This window comes from Pezoporus flaviventris, unplaced genomic scaffold, assembly GCF_033815535.1.
Source record: "Pezoporus flaviventris isolate CSIRO_AGI_PZ_B2104156 unplaced genomic scaffold, CSIRO_AGI_Pfla_v1 ptg000150l, whole genome shotgun sequence".
In the NCBI taxonomy this organism is placed as follows: domain Eukaryota; kingdom Metazoa; phylum Chordata; class Aves; order Psittaciformes; family Psittacidae; genus Pezoporus; species Pezoporus flaviventris.
Genome location: NW_026892698.1, coordinates 118,989 through 140,000, shown reverse-complemented (window position 1 = coordinate 140,000; position 21,012 = coordinate 118,989). Strand labels below are relative to the sequence as shown.

The 21,012-nt window shown below is 36.2% G+C and overlaps 1 protein-coding gene across 37 annotated transcripts in view; it reads left to right on the top strand.

The window, feature by feature from the left end:
* PTPRD (protein tyrosine phosphatase receptor type D) overlaps positions 1-21,012 on the top strand; it is a 601,423-nt gene that overhangs the window by 466,857 nt on the left and 113,554 nt on the right. For 17 of the 37 annotated variants that reach the window (XM_061479480.1, XM_061479498.1, XM_061479497.1 and 14 more), the window contains 7 exons: positions 1-58; positions 8,197-8,330; positions 9,574-9,718; positions 13,137-13,442; positions 14,408-14,601; positions 16,565-16,591; positions 18,629-18,746. The exon at positions 1-58 is cut by the window's left edge and continues 524 nt beyond it. In XM_061479480.1, coding sequence (XP_061335464.1) covers positions 1-58; positions 8,197-8,330; positions 9,574-9,718; positions 13,137-13,442; positions 14,408-14,601; positions 16,565-16,591; positions 18,629-18,746 — 982 coding nt within the window. The remainder of the gene's footprint in view (positions 59-8,196; positions 8,331-9,573; positions 9,719-13,136; positions 13,443-14,407; positions 14,602-16,564; positions 16,592-18,628; positions 18,747-21,012) is intronic. The other 20 variants (XM_061479517.1, XM_061479516.1, XM_061479511.1 and 17 more) reach the window with 4 other exon arrangements.

The following is a 21,012-nucleotide window of genomic DNA, read 5'->3' as shown; positions in this document are numbered from 1 at the left end:
ACTTCTGTTGGGGACGGACCACTTTCTAGTGACATTCAAGTCATCACTCAAACAGGAGGTAAGTTAGCAATGAACAGAATAATAGATGCAGAAATTTTGCAGAGAGAGAATTTGAATTTAAAATATTGAAAAGAAAACATCTTCCTCTCAAGGATAGCCAATTTATTCAAGCAGCTTTTGTAGATAACCTTTTCTCTACTCCACAGTGCAGGTGATCTTTGAAGAGGGAGAATCATCCCATCACACTTTCATTTCTTTTTCCATCGGTTCCTAGAAGTTTTACTGAAGTTTAACTGAATTCTTAGGGAGACCTTCATTGTAGAGGTAGCTGAATGTTATGGCTTGTATTTGGCAGTGCTCTGTGCACCGAAAGTGTTTGTCAAGTAGTTCTTCACAGTTTTCTTTGAGGAGTTACCTGTGGTGGTGGATTTTGTTCAAGTGGCGTGTGGTTCCCTTATGTTCGCTACTGAACCTTGCTTTTGGAAATTTATCATGTATGTGCACTGCATGTGTATTTGAATAATTGAACATGACAACATGAAAGCATAACAAACCAAACAAACCTTTGTATAGATTCAAGCCAGCAGTTGTGTACGCTTTCGATTTATAAATCAAAACCAGCCTACCTGTACAAAGAGCATGCCACAAGATCAAAATTTTCTTGGTTTATGTTTGCAGATAATTTGTTTTGTTTCTGTACAGGTGTTTTACATCCATGAATTACTTTTATTTGCGAAGGACAAACAAGCATAGAGAAAAACATTACAGAAAATAGTTATGAAATTGAAAGTGAGTAGCTCTGGTGGAGCTACACTGCAGAAAGTGCTTTACTATAGAAATAAAGGCTCCATTTTTCTACCACTTTAGAGACATCCATATGAATTATTACTGTAGGTCAGTGATTACCTAAAAATATTATATATTACTACTTGATTATTTTTTTTACTTTTTTTTAGTACTGGAAAATTTCTTGTTGGAGAATTTAGCAGCCCTGAAATTCTTAAAAAACGTTTCCCTAAAATGTGGCTGAAGACAGTCATGTTTCATTCACTTTTTAATTCTGCATTTTACCAATGCATATTTAATAAAAAGAACAGAAGTTGAGGTATTGACCTGGAACCTTTCTAAATGTGTTACGCAAAGGTCTAGGTGTTACTTTTTGCAGTATCTCAGATGAGAAGTTACTAAATTAACTTTTTTAGGCCTTCTAGTGATACTTTAAAATGTCTCTGTGCACTTGCAAATGTACATATGCACCATAATTTAATTTTGGCAGTTGTAATCTTTTTCTGGGACTTGTTTTTTTATAGACACCTGACTTCTTGAATTCATGGGCAAAAATATCTTCAAGAAGAAAGTGTAGTAAGATCCTCTCTGTGTTTTCACTTAGAACAGTAAACCTAGATTAGCAAGAGTTTGTCAGTGGCTTCCCCAGAGAAGGATGAGACAATTGAAATAATGTGCACTGAGGCTCAGTTGGACCAGTCTAAGTTACATGACTTGCTAAGGTCACTTCAGAAAATCTCTGTTTATTAAAAGCTTCACAGAACTTGTCATTAAACGTGCCCATCTGCTTCCACTTACTGTTGCAATCTGAAGAAATTATGACATTAACAGTGCAGGAGGGATTCTGAATACTTTTTCAACTTTGTAACAGAGTTGACTTGACGTAGTTTATTTGTGAGCATGTTAAAGAACAAAACCAGAAATGTGGCATAAGGAGTCATTTTTGTGCTTAAACTACAAACATTTTAAGTCAGAAAAGAGAAAAATAGCTGAGAAAGTCTAGTGCAGTTCTCAGTTCAGTGTATGTTTAAAAATTAAGGTTGTCTCATCTTTCTATCCAGCAGTTTCTGTTCAGTGAGCACTGCAGAATAAAATGTCCCACCAGATTTGCTGTAATCTAAACCTGAATATGATTGTTTTGGTTTAAGTCTCTCTCAAGCTTGAAACTCATCCAAATAAATGCAGTGAATTATAGAGTGCCATTTAAAACCAGCAGAAATGCATTTAATGGAAACATATGTGAAAGTGTAAACATAGGAATGGGGTGGTGATTGCATTTTGATTATTTTTTTATTTTCTTTTTTTTTTAAACAAATAAGCTTATCATTGTAAACATGTAGCTTAACTCTTACGATTACTCTGGGGACATTAGAGTATATCTACATCAAAATCTGATTGACAGCTGTGACAGGCGCTGCTAGCTTGGTTTCCTTTAAAGCTTTCATCCCTTATGTGTATTCTGATCTTTAGGGAGAGATTACAGAAAATTAAGAATTTGTTTTATAAAAGCCTGTTTACAAGAATCTTTGCTGTCTTAGTACAGTAGAATTAACCTGTTGAAATGACCGTATGAGTGCCTTCTCAATTGCAAGTCTGCTGAAACACTGCTGCTAGTGAAAATTATGTTTCTAATTCAAATACTAGAAACATATAGTTTTAGGGGAAGAGAAGGAACCATTTTTCAGGGAACCAAACATAAAAGAAAAGTATTCTGCTTTAGCATTTTAAAGGAAAAGCCATGTCCTGTTGCCTGTTTGTTTTCAGCAGTGTTTTCTTTACTGTAACAAGACATAAAGAAATTGCATTGCCAGAAAATATCTGTAGGAATGAGACTTTTGAGTAAGGGAAGATCAATTCCAATAGGCTTTATTCTGCATTTTCAAGCAAAGGATTTGATTCTGCTGAGGATGGAGTCAGGATCAGGATATTATTTGGGTGAATTGACTTGCTATCACCAAATTTTAGAGAAATATCAGTATAAGCTTTAGTGGTATACTTTCATGCTTTTTCTTTGTTTCACTAAAAAAAAAAAAAAAAAAAAAGGCTCTGTTGCTTTGTCTCCATTTAGCTGCCCAGGACACACTTAGTATGTATCTTCGCATATTGCCTTCCTTTGTTTAAACTGCTCAGAAGTACACCTGTTTTCTGAACAGTACTTTTAACCTGTGTGTACCGGGAAAATTCTTGAGCTTTAAACTGAACGGCTAAGTTTTGGTTGGGCTGGGTTATAATGTGCAAAGAGAGGATGCTTCTGAAGGAATTCAGAGATCCTGTTTTTATTCTGAGTTTAAGTAGAAAAAAATGAGATTGAGAAGTACACAGTGTCTATTAAGTAGCTGATTATTGAGAAAAAGGGGAAATATATACTGGGAAGTGAATGTCTACATGTAAGCGTATGCTTCTTTAAACAAAACCTCACAATATAAAACGTACTGTTAATTTTAAACCAAGGATTGGCAGTGGTTTGAAGACTATGGATTATTACAGTTATGAAAAGCTGATCTTTTGAACACATGGAAAAGGGCAGTGATGAAAGGGTCAAGCGTATGACTTGCAGGGCACAGAAGCGGAACCTTAGTTTAAGGGAAAATTAGTTACTGGTTCTGGAGTTCTTATTGTAAAAGAAGATTGGAAATTCAGAGGAAGGGAGTCTGTAGCAAACATACAGTTCTGTATTGTAGCAAGCTAGCTACTTTGCTGTTTCAGTTTTTTTTCATGGACACGTGAATGGGGAAACCTCATGTTTCTGAAACTCCACAGTACTAGTGTCCTAGTGAAACATTTAATGGAAATAGACTTGCAGAAATGAAGGGTTGAGAGCATGCAGCTGGAAACTCAAACGTGATGCAAAGAAGCAGGTGGAAGAAGAGTGCATTAACTTTTCAATTGTAAGAGCTTCTCTGTAGAGCTTCATGCTTCTTCCAGAGCAAGCAGAAGCATGAACTCTTGGTCCCTTTCAGTTTCCAACTGATTGTAAATTCTCTTGATCAATGTATTATTCTTTGCAGAACAGATTTCTAACTGAACTGAATGAGTTTTTGCTAGGTATGGATTTTACCATGCCATGAAGCCCTTTCTAGTCTGGAGACCCTCTTCTCTTTCCACCATTATTTGCAAACCCAGAACACCCCTGAAGTGTTTTTCTGGTTTCTTCAGCCAGCTGAGGACCTGTGCAGGAAACTAAAATGACTTTCTAAATGTGAGATCTCATTTTATGGTTCTGTTCTGGTACTTGAACTAGGGACAGACATAGAACCACATATGCAGGACAAGGTCCATAATTTTGTGTTTCTGGTTATCCAGCAATAAACATGGAGGACTAGGCAAGCAAAAGTGTAAAACTTGGTATGAAGTTTTAAAAAGAGTAATTCTGGATTTTGTTCTTTGTTCTATCACTACATTGTACTGTTCCATCATGTGTACTACCTAAGTTACGTCATGTTTACAGTAAAGAAATAAGAGGTATACTTTGTGCATAAGGAAGTCACGGGGCTTAATATATGTTTGTAGAGCACACTGACCTCAAACCAGAAAAGACAGCATTCAAAGGCTGCTCATGCAGTAAGCATCTATTTAGTGAGCTGACCGTGTACAGCACTAATACGGAAAGTTAGATTTGATCTGTGAAATTAAAAACACTTCAGCAAAAGTATAAAGACCACTTAATGGATTTTCCAGTCACCCTAGGCTTTTTCTGTCTCTGCAGGAGACCAGTACCCTCTGTCAGCTCCTCCAGTTTGGCATAGTTCCCATGTGCCACTGAAGAATTTTTTGAAGAGATGTTGTGTGTTCTAGGCATAAATCCTAAAGAGTTTAAAACTTATTATTCCACTTTTTTATCTGATACTTTTTCTTTGGCTTGAGCATTGGTTTCCTTAACAGAGTTTATCAGCAGTACAGTTTGTTTAGTTTCTGTTATCTTGTTTATGTTTTCTTTCTTCTTCATCTTCTCCATCTGTTTGGAGCAATGCATATTTTCTTGTCACCTCTTTCTTTTTGTCAGTGTTTTCAGCTTTAGAGTTGCATAACTGTGGTTGAAAGTGAGGGGAGACTAGCTTTTGCAGCAAGATGTTATTTTGACAAACAGTGCTTGGGAAAATTCAATTAACCATCAACTTGTCTTATAAAATGATAGAGAGTTGCAGACCTAAGACCATAAAGGTTAGGGTTTCTTTTCTTAAGGAATTCTTGGAAGATGAGGGAGAGTCAGGAAATATCCTTTGTTCTCCATCTGGTGCCATATTTATCATAACAGATGGTACCAACCTTCGTATGGATCACTTGACCATTTTTGATTACTATTAAATTATTAGTATTACTATTACTGCCGTGCTGTATTCTACATTTGATGTATCCATACATTAAGCACAGATCATAGCATCACAGAACAATGCAGGCTGGTAGAGTGATCTGGGGAGGTTTCCAGACCCAGCACCTGCCCAGAGCACACTCAGCCACAAGGTCAGACTGGGCTGATCAGGGCTTCACCCAGCTCAGGCGTAAACCTGCCCAAGGCAGTTCCAAGCTGCATGGGCCCCAGTTTGACCGCTAGGTTGTCCTTGTGGGTAAAAGGCTTCTTATATCCAGCCTGCGCCTCTTGTATTTCAGCTTGAGCAGCTGTTTCTTGCCCTCCTGCCACACACTGCTGTGTAGAGCCTGGCTGCATCTCTCTGGTCCCATCACTCAGTGCTGGGCATGATGGTGGGTGCCCCCAAAAGCCATCCTTTCTCTCAGTTGAACCAGCCCAATCCTGCAGCCTTTCCTTGCAGGGCAAGTGCCCAAACCCAGAGCCATCTTGCGGAGGCCCAAAACCAGATGCACTACCCGTGTGGTCTGAAGTGCACAGAGCAGACAGTCCCTGCACCACTATCTCTCAGGCCCATCTTGTGCTCACACCACCCCAGGCACCACTGGCACTTGTTGCTACCTGAGCACTCAGCTGACCCCAGTGCAGCTTGCTGCCTCTCAGGGCTCAGGGCCATCCCCACCGCAGCTCCCTGATCCCATCAGTCACAGTCTGAATCCCTGCAAGGCTCTGCCTACCGAGGACAGGGCTTGCTGAACTTCATGGGAAACCATTGGCCTGTATGTACCTCCCTGCTCTCCAACTCCCTCTTAGCAGTGTCCTTGTCTTCTTAGAGTGTGTCAGTTGGTCCCCCTCCAGCTTGATGTCATCTGCAAACCTGGGACGTGTGCCCTCCATCACCTCCTCCAGGTCAGTGATAGAGATGTCAGACACAAGATAGCGTGGCACAGATAACATGCGCTGCTGTTTGACCTTCTGTGACCAGGCTAAGATGATTTTATAATTCCAGCTGTGTCATTCAGTTACTTTACCAAAATACTCTTTTCCCTATTCTTTGACACACACTGGTGGTCAGTTTTACAATTTTTTTATCTTTTTGTCAAATGAAGCAAATAAATGCCTACAGCCAGGTATCCACCTGAGTTTCATTAGATAGATTTGGAACAACCTGTAGCAAAATGGAAACTTCCAAAAAGCTGCCTAGACTCCAGATTTTATTACTAAGTTTAGTCAAGCCTGCAGTGGGGCTCCACATCTACTTTGAGCCATGTTCCACAGGAGGAAAATCTGCAGCTGTTGTCTGGTTGTTACTCAGGAGTGGTTTGAGTCAGCTAACACAAAAAATTCTAATGTTCACCTAGTAAATGCATTTCTACAATTATGGTATAGCTTTGCGAAGTTGAAGTTTAATCTAGTAGTACTTCAGAATCTGTTTCAAAGTCAGGAATTATCCAGTAATCCCACTCTATCCCTCTTAATTTCAAATCCATTCAGTTTTCAAAGGATGAAATTAGAAGCATTTCTGTCAAAAATACTTTTCTGATATTTCCTGTAATTGCTCCCTGTGCTTTGTGATTTTTTTTTTTTCCCTTTTGCATTTTGCAGTACTCAGGAAATGGTCTCTTTTTTATACCAGGCATCTTTCAGAAAAAACAGCTAATTACTCCTATCCTCTTTTGTTCCCATGAAGAGAACTGGTCACCTGTTCACTCTCATTCATTCCCTCAGGAAAAGGCATCATCCTTCTACACCTTTCCTTTTCTATTTTGTCCTGTTTTGGGTAAAAAAAAAAAAAAAAAAGAACAGTAGGAATTTGTAACCTCCACACAGGAGCCTGCATATGCTGTTTGTTGACAGGCATCTGTCTAAAGTCAGGTATCAAGCCTCTACAAGTGTACACGAGGGCAGTATTATCCTCAGAGTGACATTCCGTAGAAATCTGGGGAAGATAAAAGTTGCAATCACTAATTATTTTTACCATATTCTCCATTGTGTTTCTAAGTCTTCTGCTGTACAACAGAAACATACTTGTAATGCTATAATAGAATTGTACTCCAAAAAATGATTGTGAAACAGTCTCTATTGTCACATCCTACTTGTTGTGCCTGTTCTTAATAGGTGCTAAGAAGTGCATCACATATTTTTTTCTTAAAAAAACAAAAGCGTGCCATATTTTATTCTTGAAAAGCTAGAAATGCCACAGAAAACTGTTTCACACCTTATCGACAGGACTATTAACTGAAAGTAATGCTTTAGATCTTGGGTGCTAAAATTATGAGATACATTTCAATGAATTATATTTTGCTGTCATCTCCCAGACAACCTTATTATTTGCCATGGATTTGCAGAAGCAAATGAGGGTAACATTAGTCTGGATAATTTCTGTGACCATTACACAAAACATAACAACAGAGAATGTTCTTGACTGCTGAAATTAAAGTTGTATTTTTATTTCTTTCAATTAGAAAGTGTAGTTACTAGAAATTCAGCTGTATTGGTAAAAATACTAGTCATTAAAAGGGTAGAAATATGTCACTTCTTACATTACTGGAAATCTTTTCAGCAGGTTATAACATCTTCACATTACAAAAGTATTCAATATTTAGGTGTCTTCTTAAAGACCGGGTTGTATTTAATATCATTGTTATTTATGAGCTGAGCAAACCAGTTTCAGATGCGTGTAATGGTTTTAACACTTTCTTCTTGACTATTTCAGCCAATCTTACATGATTCTAGCATTTTCCCATATGCACAGACATACATATACACATGTATGATCAACATTTCACACATAAACTATTAGATTTCTAGTATTCATCACCAAGCTTCTGTTCAGTTGTATTTTGGTTCTGTGCATATTATTTATACTGCAAAACATTTATTTGAAATCCTTGATAATTTGTAGTGTGTGAATTAAATATATTATTATTCTTTTCTGAGCTCAGATTAATTTATTTCATAGTATACTTAGTTGGTTTAAGTTCAGTAAGTTCAATGAAAATAGTATTGTGTGAAATATTCAGATAATAGTTTAAAAGATTTGAAACATAAGTGTTGAAGTAGCCAAAAAAACAACTGGCAGCATTGCTCAACTTTTCCTTTAGTGCCTGGTCAGCCACTGAACTTCAAAGCAGAACCTGAGTCTGAAACAAGCATACTGCTTTCCTGGACACCTCCACGCTCTGATACCATTTCCAGCTATGAACTGGTTTACAAAGATGGAGAGCATGGGGAAGAGGTAAGGCTGTACGTCTTTTAAATACTCTTTAGTAAGTCAGACATGGAATAATGCAATAGTTAAAACTGATGGATTTGTAACCTTCTTTAGTACAAATGCCTTGAAGATTAACAGTTTGTTAAACATAGCAGTCAGCCTAATGGTAGATTGAGAGTGTGTAAACAGCAGAACATGCTGTCAATGGGTACCAGCCAGTGGAACTTCACTGTTGACGGGTTATCCACAGAAGTTTCATCCGATTTCAGACATTAATCATGCCTCTCTAAGGCTGTTCTTCTACAGTGGCTTGGAAGCAAACTCATTAAGATTTTTTGCACTTATACTTTGGACTTTGAAGTCTATTTCAACTTTGAAGAATTTTTGTTTCTCTTTGCCACTGTCTAGTAGTTCTCAGGCTTCTCTAATCTTTCAGTAGTATTTGAGAAGAAATAAAGATAAAAACCTACAATAGCCATTTTCTATACCATTATTTCTTAAAAGAATTTTCAGTTTGAGTGGTTCTGTGGTGTTAGTATCATACACTTTAGAATAAACTGTTCTCCTGACAGGAAAACCATGTGATAGTGCCAGGTGTCCCAGACAAAAGAAAAAAGCCGGCAGTCTCAGAAGGCAGCAGGAGAGTGTCAGCCTCATTGATTTCTCCTGCATCATCAGCTCATTGCTGATGCTTCTACTGAGCTTATGTTTATGGTGGCTTCACACGCATTATGTCAATGCATAAGCTTTCTTTTGTGCAAGAGAGCCAGATCCATATTTTACCTCCAAATGAGATGCAGGCCCCTGCTTAGTAAGCTGCCCTTTGGAAGAACTTGCTTCTTGATAATTTGAACACAAATTCAACTATCAGGTTATACCCATTTTACTCATATTAAAAAATTACTCATATTATAAAATCCTATAGTTCACTCTCACAATAAGTTGCTAAAAGTAAGCCTTTGTTCATCTCTTAGTGTCTGAAAATCCTTTTATACTTTGTACACAGCTATTACTTCCTCAAACAAACAGTAAGTCTGGCTCTGAGTTTCACCCATTAAGCCATTGGCTTTAACAAATATTCTTCCTTAGTGTGTGTTTGTCAAAAATAATATAATCCTCAGTTTGATTCTGTTCTGAGTTACATTCTTGAATTTAGATTTTTCTCAACTGGGTTATCATCAGAGAATAAAAGCCCGTCTTCTATAGGCAAAATATGGAATTCAAAATATCTGAATATTAATCAAGACTTCTTATTATCTGTCTTTAGCAACGGGTTTCCACTGAACCTACTACATCTTATCGCTTGCAAGGCTTAAGGCCAAACAGCTTGTACTTATTCCGTCTAGCTGCACGTTCTCCCCAAGGTCTGGGTGCTTCGACAGCAGAAATCTCAGCGAGAACCATGCAGTCAAGTAGGTGTCCTTCCTTGCTCTGTTTATTCCCTTGTCTTGTATTGTCAGAGAGATCAGTCTCACAAGTCCAGAGATGCAGCAACAGAAAAAAAAAAAAAAAGAGGCAAAATTATAAAACCGCAGCATTCCCAGTGCTTAATACAGCAAAAGAATGCTTAAAAATGTGCATTTTTGTAGGTGTATTGTGATCTAATTAATATATGAATGACTTTTACATAGTTTGAGAAAAAATCTCTGTAAACCAGTGTCTAAAGAGGCATACTATGCTATATAATGTTATGCTGACATCATAATATTTTATTTATAATAAGATAAAATGTTTTATCATGCCATAGGTATACACTAATGACAATCCTCCACTCTTAAAATTCCATCTACCCAGTCTGCAGATTTCCTGCAATACGAGGTTGTTCCTGAAGTACAAAAAATCTGTAGAGTGGGTCAGGTTGAATATTTCAGACTGTATCAAAGATTTCCATGTAACTATTTTTCTGTAGTAGCTAATTCTTCTGATTTTTAGGCAGATTTTTTAATCTAGGGGTTTTATGATGCTCAGTCTTTTATTTTTTACACCAGCAGAAAAATTCTTTTCTCACTGTATGCCTATGGAAACAATGTCACGAAAGTCAGAAACTTTGTCTACAAATGTGATGCAAAAAATTGTAAGGGATTATATATACATTTTAAAATATTTAAATTAAGACCTAATTAAAACAATCAGATATTTCAGGGATGATGTCCATAAGTGCAACTCTTGCCAGATAACTTAATGCTTTCCTGACAGTTTGCACTATAGTGTGTGATTTTAAAACTTAGTGCAATTCTTTCAAATTAAATGGCCTTTCCTTAAAGTAATATTATTCCAAACAGAAAATTCAGATTCTCAATTCACATGATGCTTTTTAATTTCCAGTCATGACAGATATGATTATAAATTCCTTGTTACTGTTATGTATTAATAGAAATTAGTGTGACTGGAGAAACAGTGCTGCAACCAAAGCTGCAACCAAAGCTAAATATGCTCCGAAAGCATTTCTAAGGTATTTGGAGTAAGCATAAAAGGCAATTATATAACACAGTGCTAGATTTAGACAGTGGCAAGGCACCTTTTAATTTAAGTAATCCAGAATCAATAATTTGGTGAAGATAAAGGTATTTATTCTGGGAGCCATTTCAGCTACTTATAATGCTCATTCTCTTATATTGCATGAAGATTGCTTAGACTGTATACAAAATACACAAGCGACAAGTCTGCATGTTCCATACATAAACACATTGCCGTTTTTCCTTTCTTGAATGTAAGAATATGTTACACTTTTTTTCAGCCTTCTGTCTTCAAATAGTAGGAAAATCCAATTCATTGTGGTGGGCAGACCCTGGTTATTTAGTGAAAAGTGCAAAATCTTCTCTTGAACAATTTGTGTATTTTGAGAAAAACATATGCATTAGTAAAACTGGTTACACAAGTAACCTACAAATTATCTTTAGTTACATTGAGGTAGTATTTTGCATTTTCAGAGTATAATAGATTAAAAATTAATAAGCTTCTATGATTTGATTAGCAATATTCACCAGAATACGCTATTGCCTTTCATCTTGGTTTCAGAGAAAGATGCTACAGATGCTATTTCTTTACATATAAGATCGTTAAGGAAAATTTTACTTCTATCTTGTTTCCTGCGCAAATCAATTGTAGAAGGGGACCGACATGTTTTGAGTACTTGGTTACTGAAGTAGTCTAAAAAAAAACCCAAACACAACAAATATGGTAATCTATTCCCCTCATCCACCTTTTCTAGTTGGTTGAAATGCTGGTACATTCCTTCTTCTTTTCCCTTCAGAAGAGCAGAGTATCATACTGAGTGAAAAAACATTGATCCTTGTAGAAGAGCTGTACAGAACCAAAAGATAAATGCAGTAGGTTACAGCAGAGTCCTAGATATTCTTTGTTGTTGGTGTTTTTTTTTTTTTTTGGTTGTTGTTGTTTTGTTTGTTTTTTTTATGTGCCTAGTACAAGTACCAGAAATCCATTTATTTCTTTTTTTCCCTTGAGAAATGGGAAAATAAAAAGTAGACAAAACAAAAACAACAACAACAAAAAGTGATTTTGCACCCAAAATTTGTGTTTTCCTTACAAGAGAGAAAGGAGAAATAGGAAGGGAGTCCATGTCTATTACTTCTGCCTGTGAATTTGAACTATGGCTTCTTTTTTGGAGCTTTGAATGGTCTCAGGTAGAAAGCATGGATTTTGCTAAATCAGAGTGCATTTAAGCACATAAATGCATACCTAACTTTCAGTACTTGAATTGCCTCACTGAAAGCAGTGAAATGACATACATGTTTAAATGCTCTGGAGCCCAGAAAAGGTAAATGTGCTGCAGACTTCTTTGAGTACAAATCAGTAAATGTGAGCACTTTTGCTCTGGAAGATTGGTGCTGGTGACCAGAGATGAAACCAGGTTAGAATCTCTCACTGTTCTGATGTGCTGAGCTTGTGAACTCTGTAAAATGAATACCTGCTTTCTTGACACGTTGTTTGGGGGTAGATTTTTTTTCCCTGTAGAACTTACCTACATTACTGGTAGGATTTAATTCTTTGCTAGCAAAGGTGTCTCCAAGAGGAGTTAAAAAAATAAAACTGTCAGCTGATCTAGGGTAAGTACAAGTTACAGTCAGAGTCAACAAGCCTGTCACTTGTTCCTGGTAGGTAAAACTTTGACTAAGACTTTCTTCATCTTCTATTGACTGCATGCTCTTAGTATGTTGGCTACAATAAACGTTTCACTAAATGCTTTCCATTTAAAAATAATATGTGTTTGACTCATGCCAGGCAGACTCAGTTATAACAAAAATCCTGAAAAAATAGTTGTTTATGAGAGTGGCAAAATTATACTAAAAAATGGCAAAAAATGGCAATTTATGGAGCAATTTCTAGCAATTATTGCAAGTTTTTTAGGAGTTCTGTAAAAAGAGAATTTTTCTCAAAGTAAACCCACTTGGATATATCCAAATTTGTAATACATCATGTGTCATTGAAAATATTTTACCTTGCACTAATTGCGATTATTATGAAGATAGATCAGTAGTCATAGAAGTGTTACGTTTTTGTTTTATTTCAAGAAGAATTTTAATTACAGGTAGGTAACATTGTTTTGAGGTTTCATCTTGTATTTCCCCTGCATACTTTTTCACCATTTAGTTCGTCTATTCATTTTCAGTTTCCTCATGTTAATAAGCCAAGGTGCATATGATTATCTGATGTTTTGCTGTTTTAAGTTTCTACTTTTTCTTTCTTTAGCTTTATTTGTTATTTTCATTTGGTTGCCTTTTATTTATTTTTATTTTTTCTTTTGTTCATTTTTTTCAATCACTCCTATCCTTTCACTCAAATCCTTCTTTAACCCACTGCTAAAATTAGAGCCATCAGCTCCTCCTCAAGACATTAGTTGCACAAGCCCCAGCTCCACTAGCATTTTGGTAAGTTGGAAACCTCCACCAGTGGAAAAACAGAACGGCATTATCACTGAATACTCCATCAAGTACATTGGGATTGATGGAGAAGATGTCAAGCCCCATGAAATTTTGGGAATTTCCTCGGACAGTACCCGTTACCTTTTGGAACAGCTGGAAAAATGGACTGAGTACCGGATCTCTGTGACTGCCCACACTGATGTTGGACCTGGCCCAGAGAGCTTAGCAGTATTGATTCGGACAGATGAAGATGGTATGTTGCCTCCACTACATCAGTTTGCGCCTCTGTGACTCTGTCGATCTGCTATCTTCTGTATAGCCTAACAGTATTTTTTTCTGCTCCTCTTTTTTTTCCCAAATCACAGATGTTACCACCTTTTGAGTTTTTTTAATCAAAGACTTGCCCTTTCTACACCTTTTTTATATTTGGTATTTTTATTCTTTAACAGAAAGTACCTTTTTGTAAGTGACATGAATCTGCTGCCTCTTTGAGCCCATACATATCCTTCTTGCTCCTCCTTTAACAGAAAAATAACACTTGGGAAAATCTTTCTGCCTTTTCAATCATTGTTATTTTTAAACAGTTATGTCTAGGAACTTTTTTTTCTTGGTTTGTTTTTCTCTCACTTTTTTTTTTTTTAACTGCTTTCTTGTTCCATGTTGTGCTTTTTGATTTGGGTTTTTTTGGGTTGATTTTTTTTTTCCTAATTTTATTTTTGATCTTGGAAAACTGATGCGCCACATGCTTTCTTCCATGCTTGAAAGTCACAGAAGACAGCCCTATAATCAGCCTTCTTTTTATACTGCTGAAAAAAAAGAGAGACAAAGAATTTAAACAAAAATAAGGGAATCTTTTTTTTGAAATATTTTGCGGTTTTAGTAGTAGTAACAATAGTAGTAGTATTTCAGTGATTAAAATATCTCTTTGTACTATAATGCTTTGGCTCTCAAAGCATCTTCCTTGGCTTTTGTACATTTTTACATGTTTTTCTATTTTCTCTAATACTCCTTTTTCTTCCATTTTTTGCATCAGTCATATTTTTTGATCTTTTCACTGAAAGGTAGAGCAGATTGGTTGAGCATTTTCATTTGTTGAACAATTTGTATTCTTCAGAGAAAACATGAGTGAGTCTGACCTTAAAAAAAAAAACAAACAAAACTAACAGATGGGTGGGACAGGTGCCTGTAATTCTCTTCTGTCCAATGATGTTGTTCCAGTTCCTAGTGGTCCTCCTCGCAAAGTCGAGGTAGAGGCTGTCAACTCTACTGCTGTTAAAGTGTCGTGGCGCTCACCTGTTCCCAATAAGCAGCATGGTCAGATACGAGGATACCAGGTCCACTATGTGAGGATGGAAAATGGAGAGTCAAAGGGTCAGCCCATGCTGAAGGACATCATGTTGGCTGATGCACAGGTAATTGGTGTATTTTATATTCTGTGGGTCACAGTGAAAATATTTTGTGTACCAGAGAGTTACCCATGACTGCATTTCTTTTTCTTTCCATATTTCAGCCATCTAGTTAACATCTCTAGAATTTTTCATCTGTATTTTAACAACTTTTTTTTTTTTTCAGAATACCTTTAAGGGTTGTTGAGCCCAACCTAGGAGCCCTTTTGTGTATAGGTGTGGAACTAAATGCTAAACTGTGTCATTCCACTGGCTGTTTGAAACCTGAAGGCTTCACCCTATGACCTATGCTCTGAAGTTTTAAAGCATCAGCTTGATCTGAGCCTGGTCACAGTCGATAGAGCAAACTGAGCACTGCCTGTTCCACCCACGAGATATTTCTGTATTTCGGTGGAGATCCTAGAAACATTAGAAGCCTGTTTTGGCTCATTATTACAGTGTTTCTATCATTAGCATGTATCCACCTCACCGTGTGTTTCAAAAGAGATTAATTTATTTGTGCAACTTGTGCAACTTAAAAATCGTCAAGGTATTTATACTTGTCATTACCCATATCAGTAACTGTGCAATAAAATTAGGAGCTTAATTATATAGGTATGGAGTTACTTACTCTGCAATGTTTCCCATCTGTTTTGTGAACTATGAGACATAATGAAAACAAAAACCTGATCATATCAAGTTTAAAAAGGTTCTAAAAATGTGATTTTACTGGTTAAGATACACTAGTTCTCTGTAAAATTAAACATTTCCAAGGTTCCTGGTACCAGAGGAGTCCCTTCATCCTATATTGAAACTATTACCAAGTACACACCTCTCACTTCTAGCTCTCAATTTATGGGTGGAATTACTGGTAATGATAAGAAATTATGAACCTAGCATAAAGAGTTAAACTTGCCTCTTAAGCATTTTATATGATAAATAAATGGGGTTTGGCATCTTATATTTTTAATTCCAGTCTTAGTTCTAAATCTCAGTTCTGCAGATACCATTTTTGAGAATATGTCTTCTACATGTCTTCTACCTGCATTTTGCTTATGACCCTATTCTCAAACTGCTGTCTCTGTTCCTGGAGGTCTTTTTTGCAATTTTTCCAGCCAGTCTATCTATCTATATGTACTTACCTTTTTTTTGCAAAACATGGTATTTTTATAGCTTAAATTCATTAGAGAGAAGGATAAAAACAGGTGGGGAAATAAGAAGAGGAAATGGAAAAGGAGATGCTGCTGCAATTTGGTTCTCTCTTTCCTTGCACAGATTTTCGCTTTCAAATTCTGTGTACTAGCAGTTCAAAAGGTCAGAAGTATTTTGGAAGGTCAGAAACTAGAGACTAGATGAGATATTAAGAGCCTAATATCATAAAGGCAAAAGCTGTGTTTCTTTTTTTTTTTGCCAGATTTGGCTTTGATCTGTCTGTCATTGGTTCAGTCTCTATAGTCACCTCCTTTCTCCTTTCCCCACTCCTTTCCGCCTATCATAACTCTGTGATACATGTGATCAGAACTTGTACATGTATGAAATCTTGATGGAAGAAGATCATTGTTGTAAGGTTTCAAGACTAACAAAACCCTGCTGTTAATTTAAATAAAGCATTGATGAATTAATTTGGGAAACTCAACCATATAGCATAGTAGCATGATTAAATAAAGAGGTATCCTTTAATTCTGCCTTGGTAGCTATTATTAATACAATCTTTTAAAATTATAACTACATGGTACAAAAGGATTCATTACTTTTTTCACCTTTCACAGATAAGTGACTGTTTTTTTACGGAGAGCAAAAATGGAATTAAAAATGCCTGGTCTGATTTCAATAATAATTCAATAACCAAATTCTGTGTGATTCTACACGATTAATTCAAATGATATATGATTTTTTTCCTTTTTTTAATTTATTTTGCTATTAAGAAAGCAGGCTACAAATATCTTCATTTCTTTTGTTTTTACTTCCAACTCTATTTACTCTCAATCAGTGGGAATATGATGATACTACTGAACATGTGAGTAGTTTTTGACTGGCCAGACAAACAGTGCATGATGTTTTGGGTTTTTTTTCTTTTCATCTTGCTTGTTTGTTTGTAGCCTCCTTTTATTTTTCTGAGTTTTCTATGGAGTTTTTTTGGTTTGTTTTTTTTTTGTGCTGGATGTTTGGGTCTTTTTGTTTTGTTTTTCATTAGCATAAATGCATGCTCCTAACAAAAAAGGTTCTTTTATGCCTCCTAACAAAAAAGGTTCTTTTTCCTTCTTTTTCTGGGGGCGGGGGGTACTATTATTGCTTGCTTGTTCTGGGGTTAACATGATACCAAAATGTACAGAACTGGCTTCTGTTTTCCTCTTTCTGATGACTGTCACTAATTTTGCTTCACGATTTCTCTTCCCAAGAAGGTGTTAGAAAAATAAAAAGTGATTCAGAGTTGCGTAGCTGTAGTCAGATTTTTCTGTATTCATTTTAAGGTTAAATTTTTTTGTGTAATTGAAATTTGAAATCAGTTGTGCTTTTATTGGCGGTTTGATAAATGTATTTCATATGCTGTCAGGAAAGCCAAATGCCCTGTAGTGTTACGCCTCAGTAGCAGTGTTTGCTGTATCCAAATCATGCTTTTAAACAACACTACACACAATCATATCTCCTATACCATGAGTACTGGTTGGTTTAGATGAGGTTAGTTCTTCATCACTCTTTGAAAGGATGGGTTTAAGGTGCTTAGGGGTACATTCAATTCTGAGCTAAAGTCCATGTAGGGTATTTTTTTGTAGGTTTTTTTTTTTTATGTGTTTTTACCTCATTTGATCTGTAATGTTCTGATCATTACCTTGTTATTTCGATATTGCTAATAACTGGCTGTGAATACAATGCCAAATTCTAATCACAACTACACTAAGCTCATACCCACTATATTGTAAAATCCATTTACTGTGGATAGTCTAACCCATAATTTTTATATTAACTTTTATGGTTGTTGCCTCTGAGCAGTGTGTGATTGCACAAATGCTATTTATTCTAGACACATAAATATAGCATCTCCCTGGCAGAAGCGAAATTTACTGTGAGTTCATTCAGTCATGTGAAGATTCAAAGGGGTAGTTCAGTGGTTACAGACTAGAAGCTGATGAGTTGGGAATGTTGGGCCAGTCAGTTGCCTCCAAAGATTACCCTTTTATATTCATATATAAAATTTATTTATATTGTGCATGTCAAGTCTTAAATTCCTCTGTCTGCCTTTACAGCATGACATAAGTTTAGTTTATTTCTGTTGGCTGGCCCTTCACCGTCTTCTGTGTGTGTACACGTGTGTGTATGCACATCTGTAAAAAGGTTCCCATTGCTTTAATGCTTGCAATTTGGTCTTGCTGCTGTTCTAGCTGAAGACCTACATGTTTTGTGGCTGCTGTCTTTTTTTTTGAGGGCCATCAGATTTATTCTCTGGCCTGTTTTTAAATGACATTTTGGGTATTTTTTAGACCTGAAGAGCGAGTTGTTTCCTAAGTCCTATGAGATACACAGATGCACAATCCAAGTAGTTGCACAGGTTGCAAAGAAAGTGTCATGAAAATAACAAGGCTTTCTTGTTCAGCTAAACTGTCATTACTTACAAAGTGTGGATACGAATGCAACACTATTCTTACTAGGCATTTTATAGCTATATCAGTGGTGTTCTGTAAATTACTAAGCTAAATGGAGTTTCTCATTCTTACATATGCATGCATTTCACAGTATCAGTAGTATTCCTCAGGCACAGTATTTCAGAAGGTTTTATTCACTGTTCACACCAAGAAGCCATTGTCCTTGTGCTTTATACTACCTGAGGCATGCTATTTAGGAGTCTGCTGTCTTTCATTGCTTGAGTGAAACATTTTGCATTGTGAAATATTTCACATGGAAGAGTCTGTTGGTGTTCGCAGATGCTTGCTATCACTGCCAGTAGCACAAAAGCGTGTGCACTATATGTAATAAACAGGGGTTGTCTGAAGGATTCCACGCTTTCCTGGAAAACAATCTGCTTTTAATAATGTGTTCTTGTTTTATTCCATCTTAGGAAATGATAATTTCTGGGCTTCAGCCTGAAACTACGTACTCCTTCACCGTGACAGCCTATACAACAAAAGGTGATGGAGCACGCAGCAAGCCCAAACTCGTATCTACTACCGGTGCAGGTAATACTCACATATCCATTAATTTCTGAATAAATCCTCTGACTTTTCCTGATAGTGTTTTTCTTCTACTATTTGGAAGTCTGCTGTTTAGTAAAAAGTGTTTGTAGGACATAGGGTTTTCTATTTCAGTATTTGCCCCTTCATTTATTTAGGTAAAAACAGAACCAGCGTCCCCTTTTTCCCTTTCTCATCAAGATTTAGCCAAAATGTAATACTTTATAGTTTCTAGCACCTCTTGCATTATGGTTGGTGTCTTCTTGGAGAAGAAAAAACAGAAATTCAGAACTGAGAAGGATACATGGAAAATCAGTGAAGGGCTTTCCTGATCTTTGTGAGAGAAACAATTCTGCTGCCTGCCAGTAAGAACATTGAAAGAACCCAGCTGTATGACATTTACAAGTTATCTCAGAAGAATGCGATTATTAAAGCAGACAATTAGAAAATTGAATGAAAGTCCAGCCTGTGAAACCCTTTAACTCATATTACTTTGTGGCAATTTGAGGCATAAACTAGGCAAAGTACACCATGCTACTGTATTCAGTCTGCATTTGATCACAGGTGGTACTAGATGGTGGGTATCTGACTGCATGAGCAATTCAGCTCATTCAGCACTGATGGGATGAAATGAATTGCTTTTAGATGAGGAACTAGTTGGGTTTGTTTTTTTTTTTAATTTAGATGGTTCAGTCTGGCCAGCTTAACCACTTGGTGGTGTGGTGTTCACCTGCAGGTGCTCACAGTCTGTAGGTGTTTATTTGCTGAATTTTGTATTGTAGCCATTAAGGGTAGTCTATTACAATCACATGTAAATCTTTGGTGCACAATTACAAGCTCTCCTAATAACAGTGTATTGTTTATGCTTATAAAGTTACAAAGGCATATGTATTCATATTTAAACTGAGTCAATTTTTAAAACAATCACTGAATGTAAAGCACATCTTGTACAAATATCAGGAACACCTATAGCTTTGTCTCATCAGCTTCTTTGGAAGAATCTGTCTTGGTGGCTAGATACATCATATGGTTTCATTTCAGGTTTTATAATACCTTTTATTCATTACTCTTGACTGATGCTGAATTTAGTTTCGAGCTTCTTACCTTTACTGAATTCTTATGGTCTAGGGAAAAAAAAAAAAGTTATATATATGTCTTATTTACATTTGAACTTTATACATACTTCTTGTTTACATTTGAACTTAAGAAAAAAGGCACTTGATCCATTGCTCCTCTTAAAGTTCAGTTTCCTATTTAAGTAAACACAATTATATAGGTTATGATTTAATTAGTTTCTAGATACAAACATAAGTTATGCAAACCTGCTTGCAAAACTTGAAGCTTCTGCGCATTTAGTCCTTACTGAATATTCATATTTCACTCTTCCAAGAGCTCTGATGCTTCTGCTTTAGAAAGACAAACAAATCCCATAAACCCCTGAGTGACTGAAGAGCCCTTGAGAATCAGAGACATGCCTGTAAAATGTAATGCATATCACACTGCTCTTGCTGTTTGCTTTAATCTGTAAAAAAATAATGTTTGTTGGTAGTCTCTAGGATAACAGCTAGTTACAGTTTTGATCCTTCATACGTTCCAGGTTGTATGAACACCTCTTCACTTGCTGTTATAGCTTGCTGTGGTTTAGTTCTTTTTGTAAGGAAGAGTCATATTTTTTTTTTTTTTTTAATGGGGATAATAAATATAGTTAGTACCAAGCTTTTCCAGCTCATTGTTTTTCTGTGAGAATACATTAGGCAGATGAAGGAATGATGCATATATATCAAGGTCTTGTAGATCTAACATGCACCCTCCTATTCTCTGAACGTTTCCATTTGTGGTTTTTTTTTGTGGTTTGGGGTTTTTGTTTTTTTTTGTTTGGTTTGCTTTTTTTTCTCTAAAAAGGTGCTATTCAAATCCTACAATAAAGCAAATGAAGGGTCTGACTTTCTAGTCTACTTTTTAAATGTTTAAGTTGGATACAGCTGCATTAAAATGAGCGAGATTATATCCACAAGAGATAGGAAAAGAAAATAAAGGTCTAAATGTTTACTGGAGAAGCTTACTATTCAGAAGTTATTCAGATGATAAGTAACTATTCAGCTGTGTCCAGCTAGTGATATAAAAGCACCATTTACATTTAGGGGGACAGGAAAGATTCACTAAATGTAAGTAAGCCTGTAGCGTGGTAACTGTAATTACTAGTGAAATAACTGAATGCTGTTAATATTGTGCTTTTGTCTTATAGTCAGTTTCCTTTCCTACTTTTTGAAAT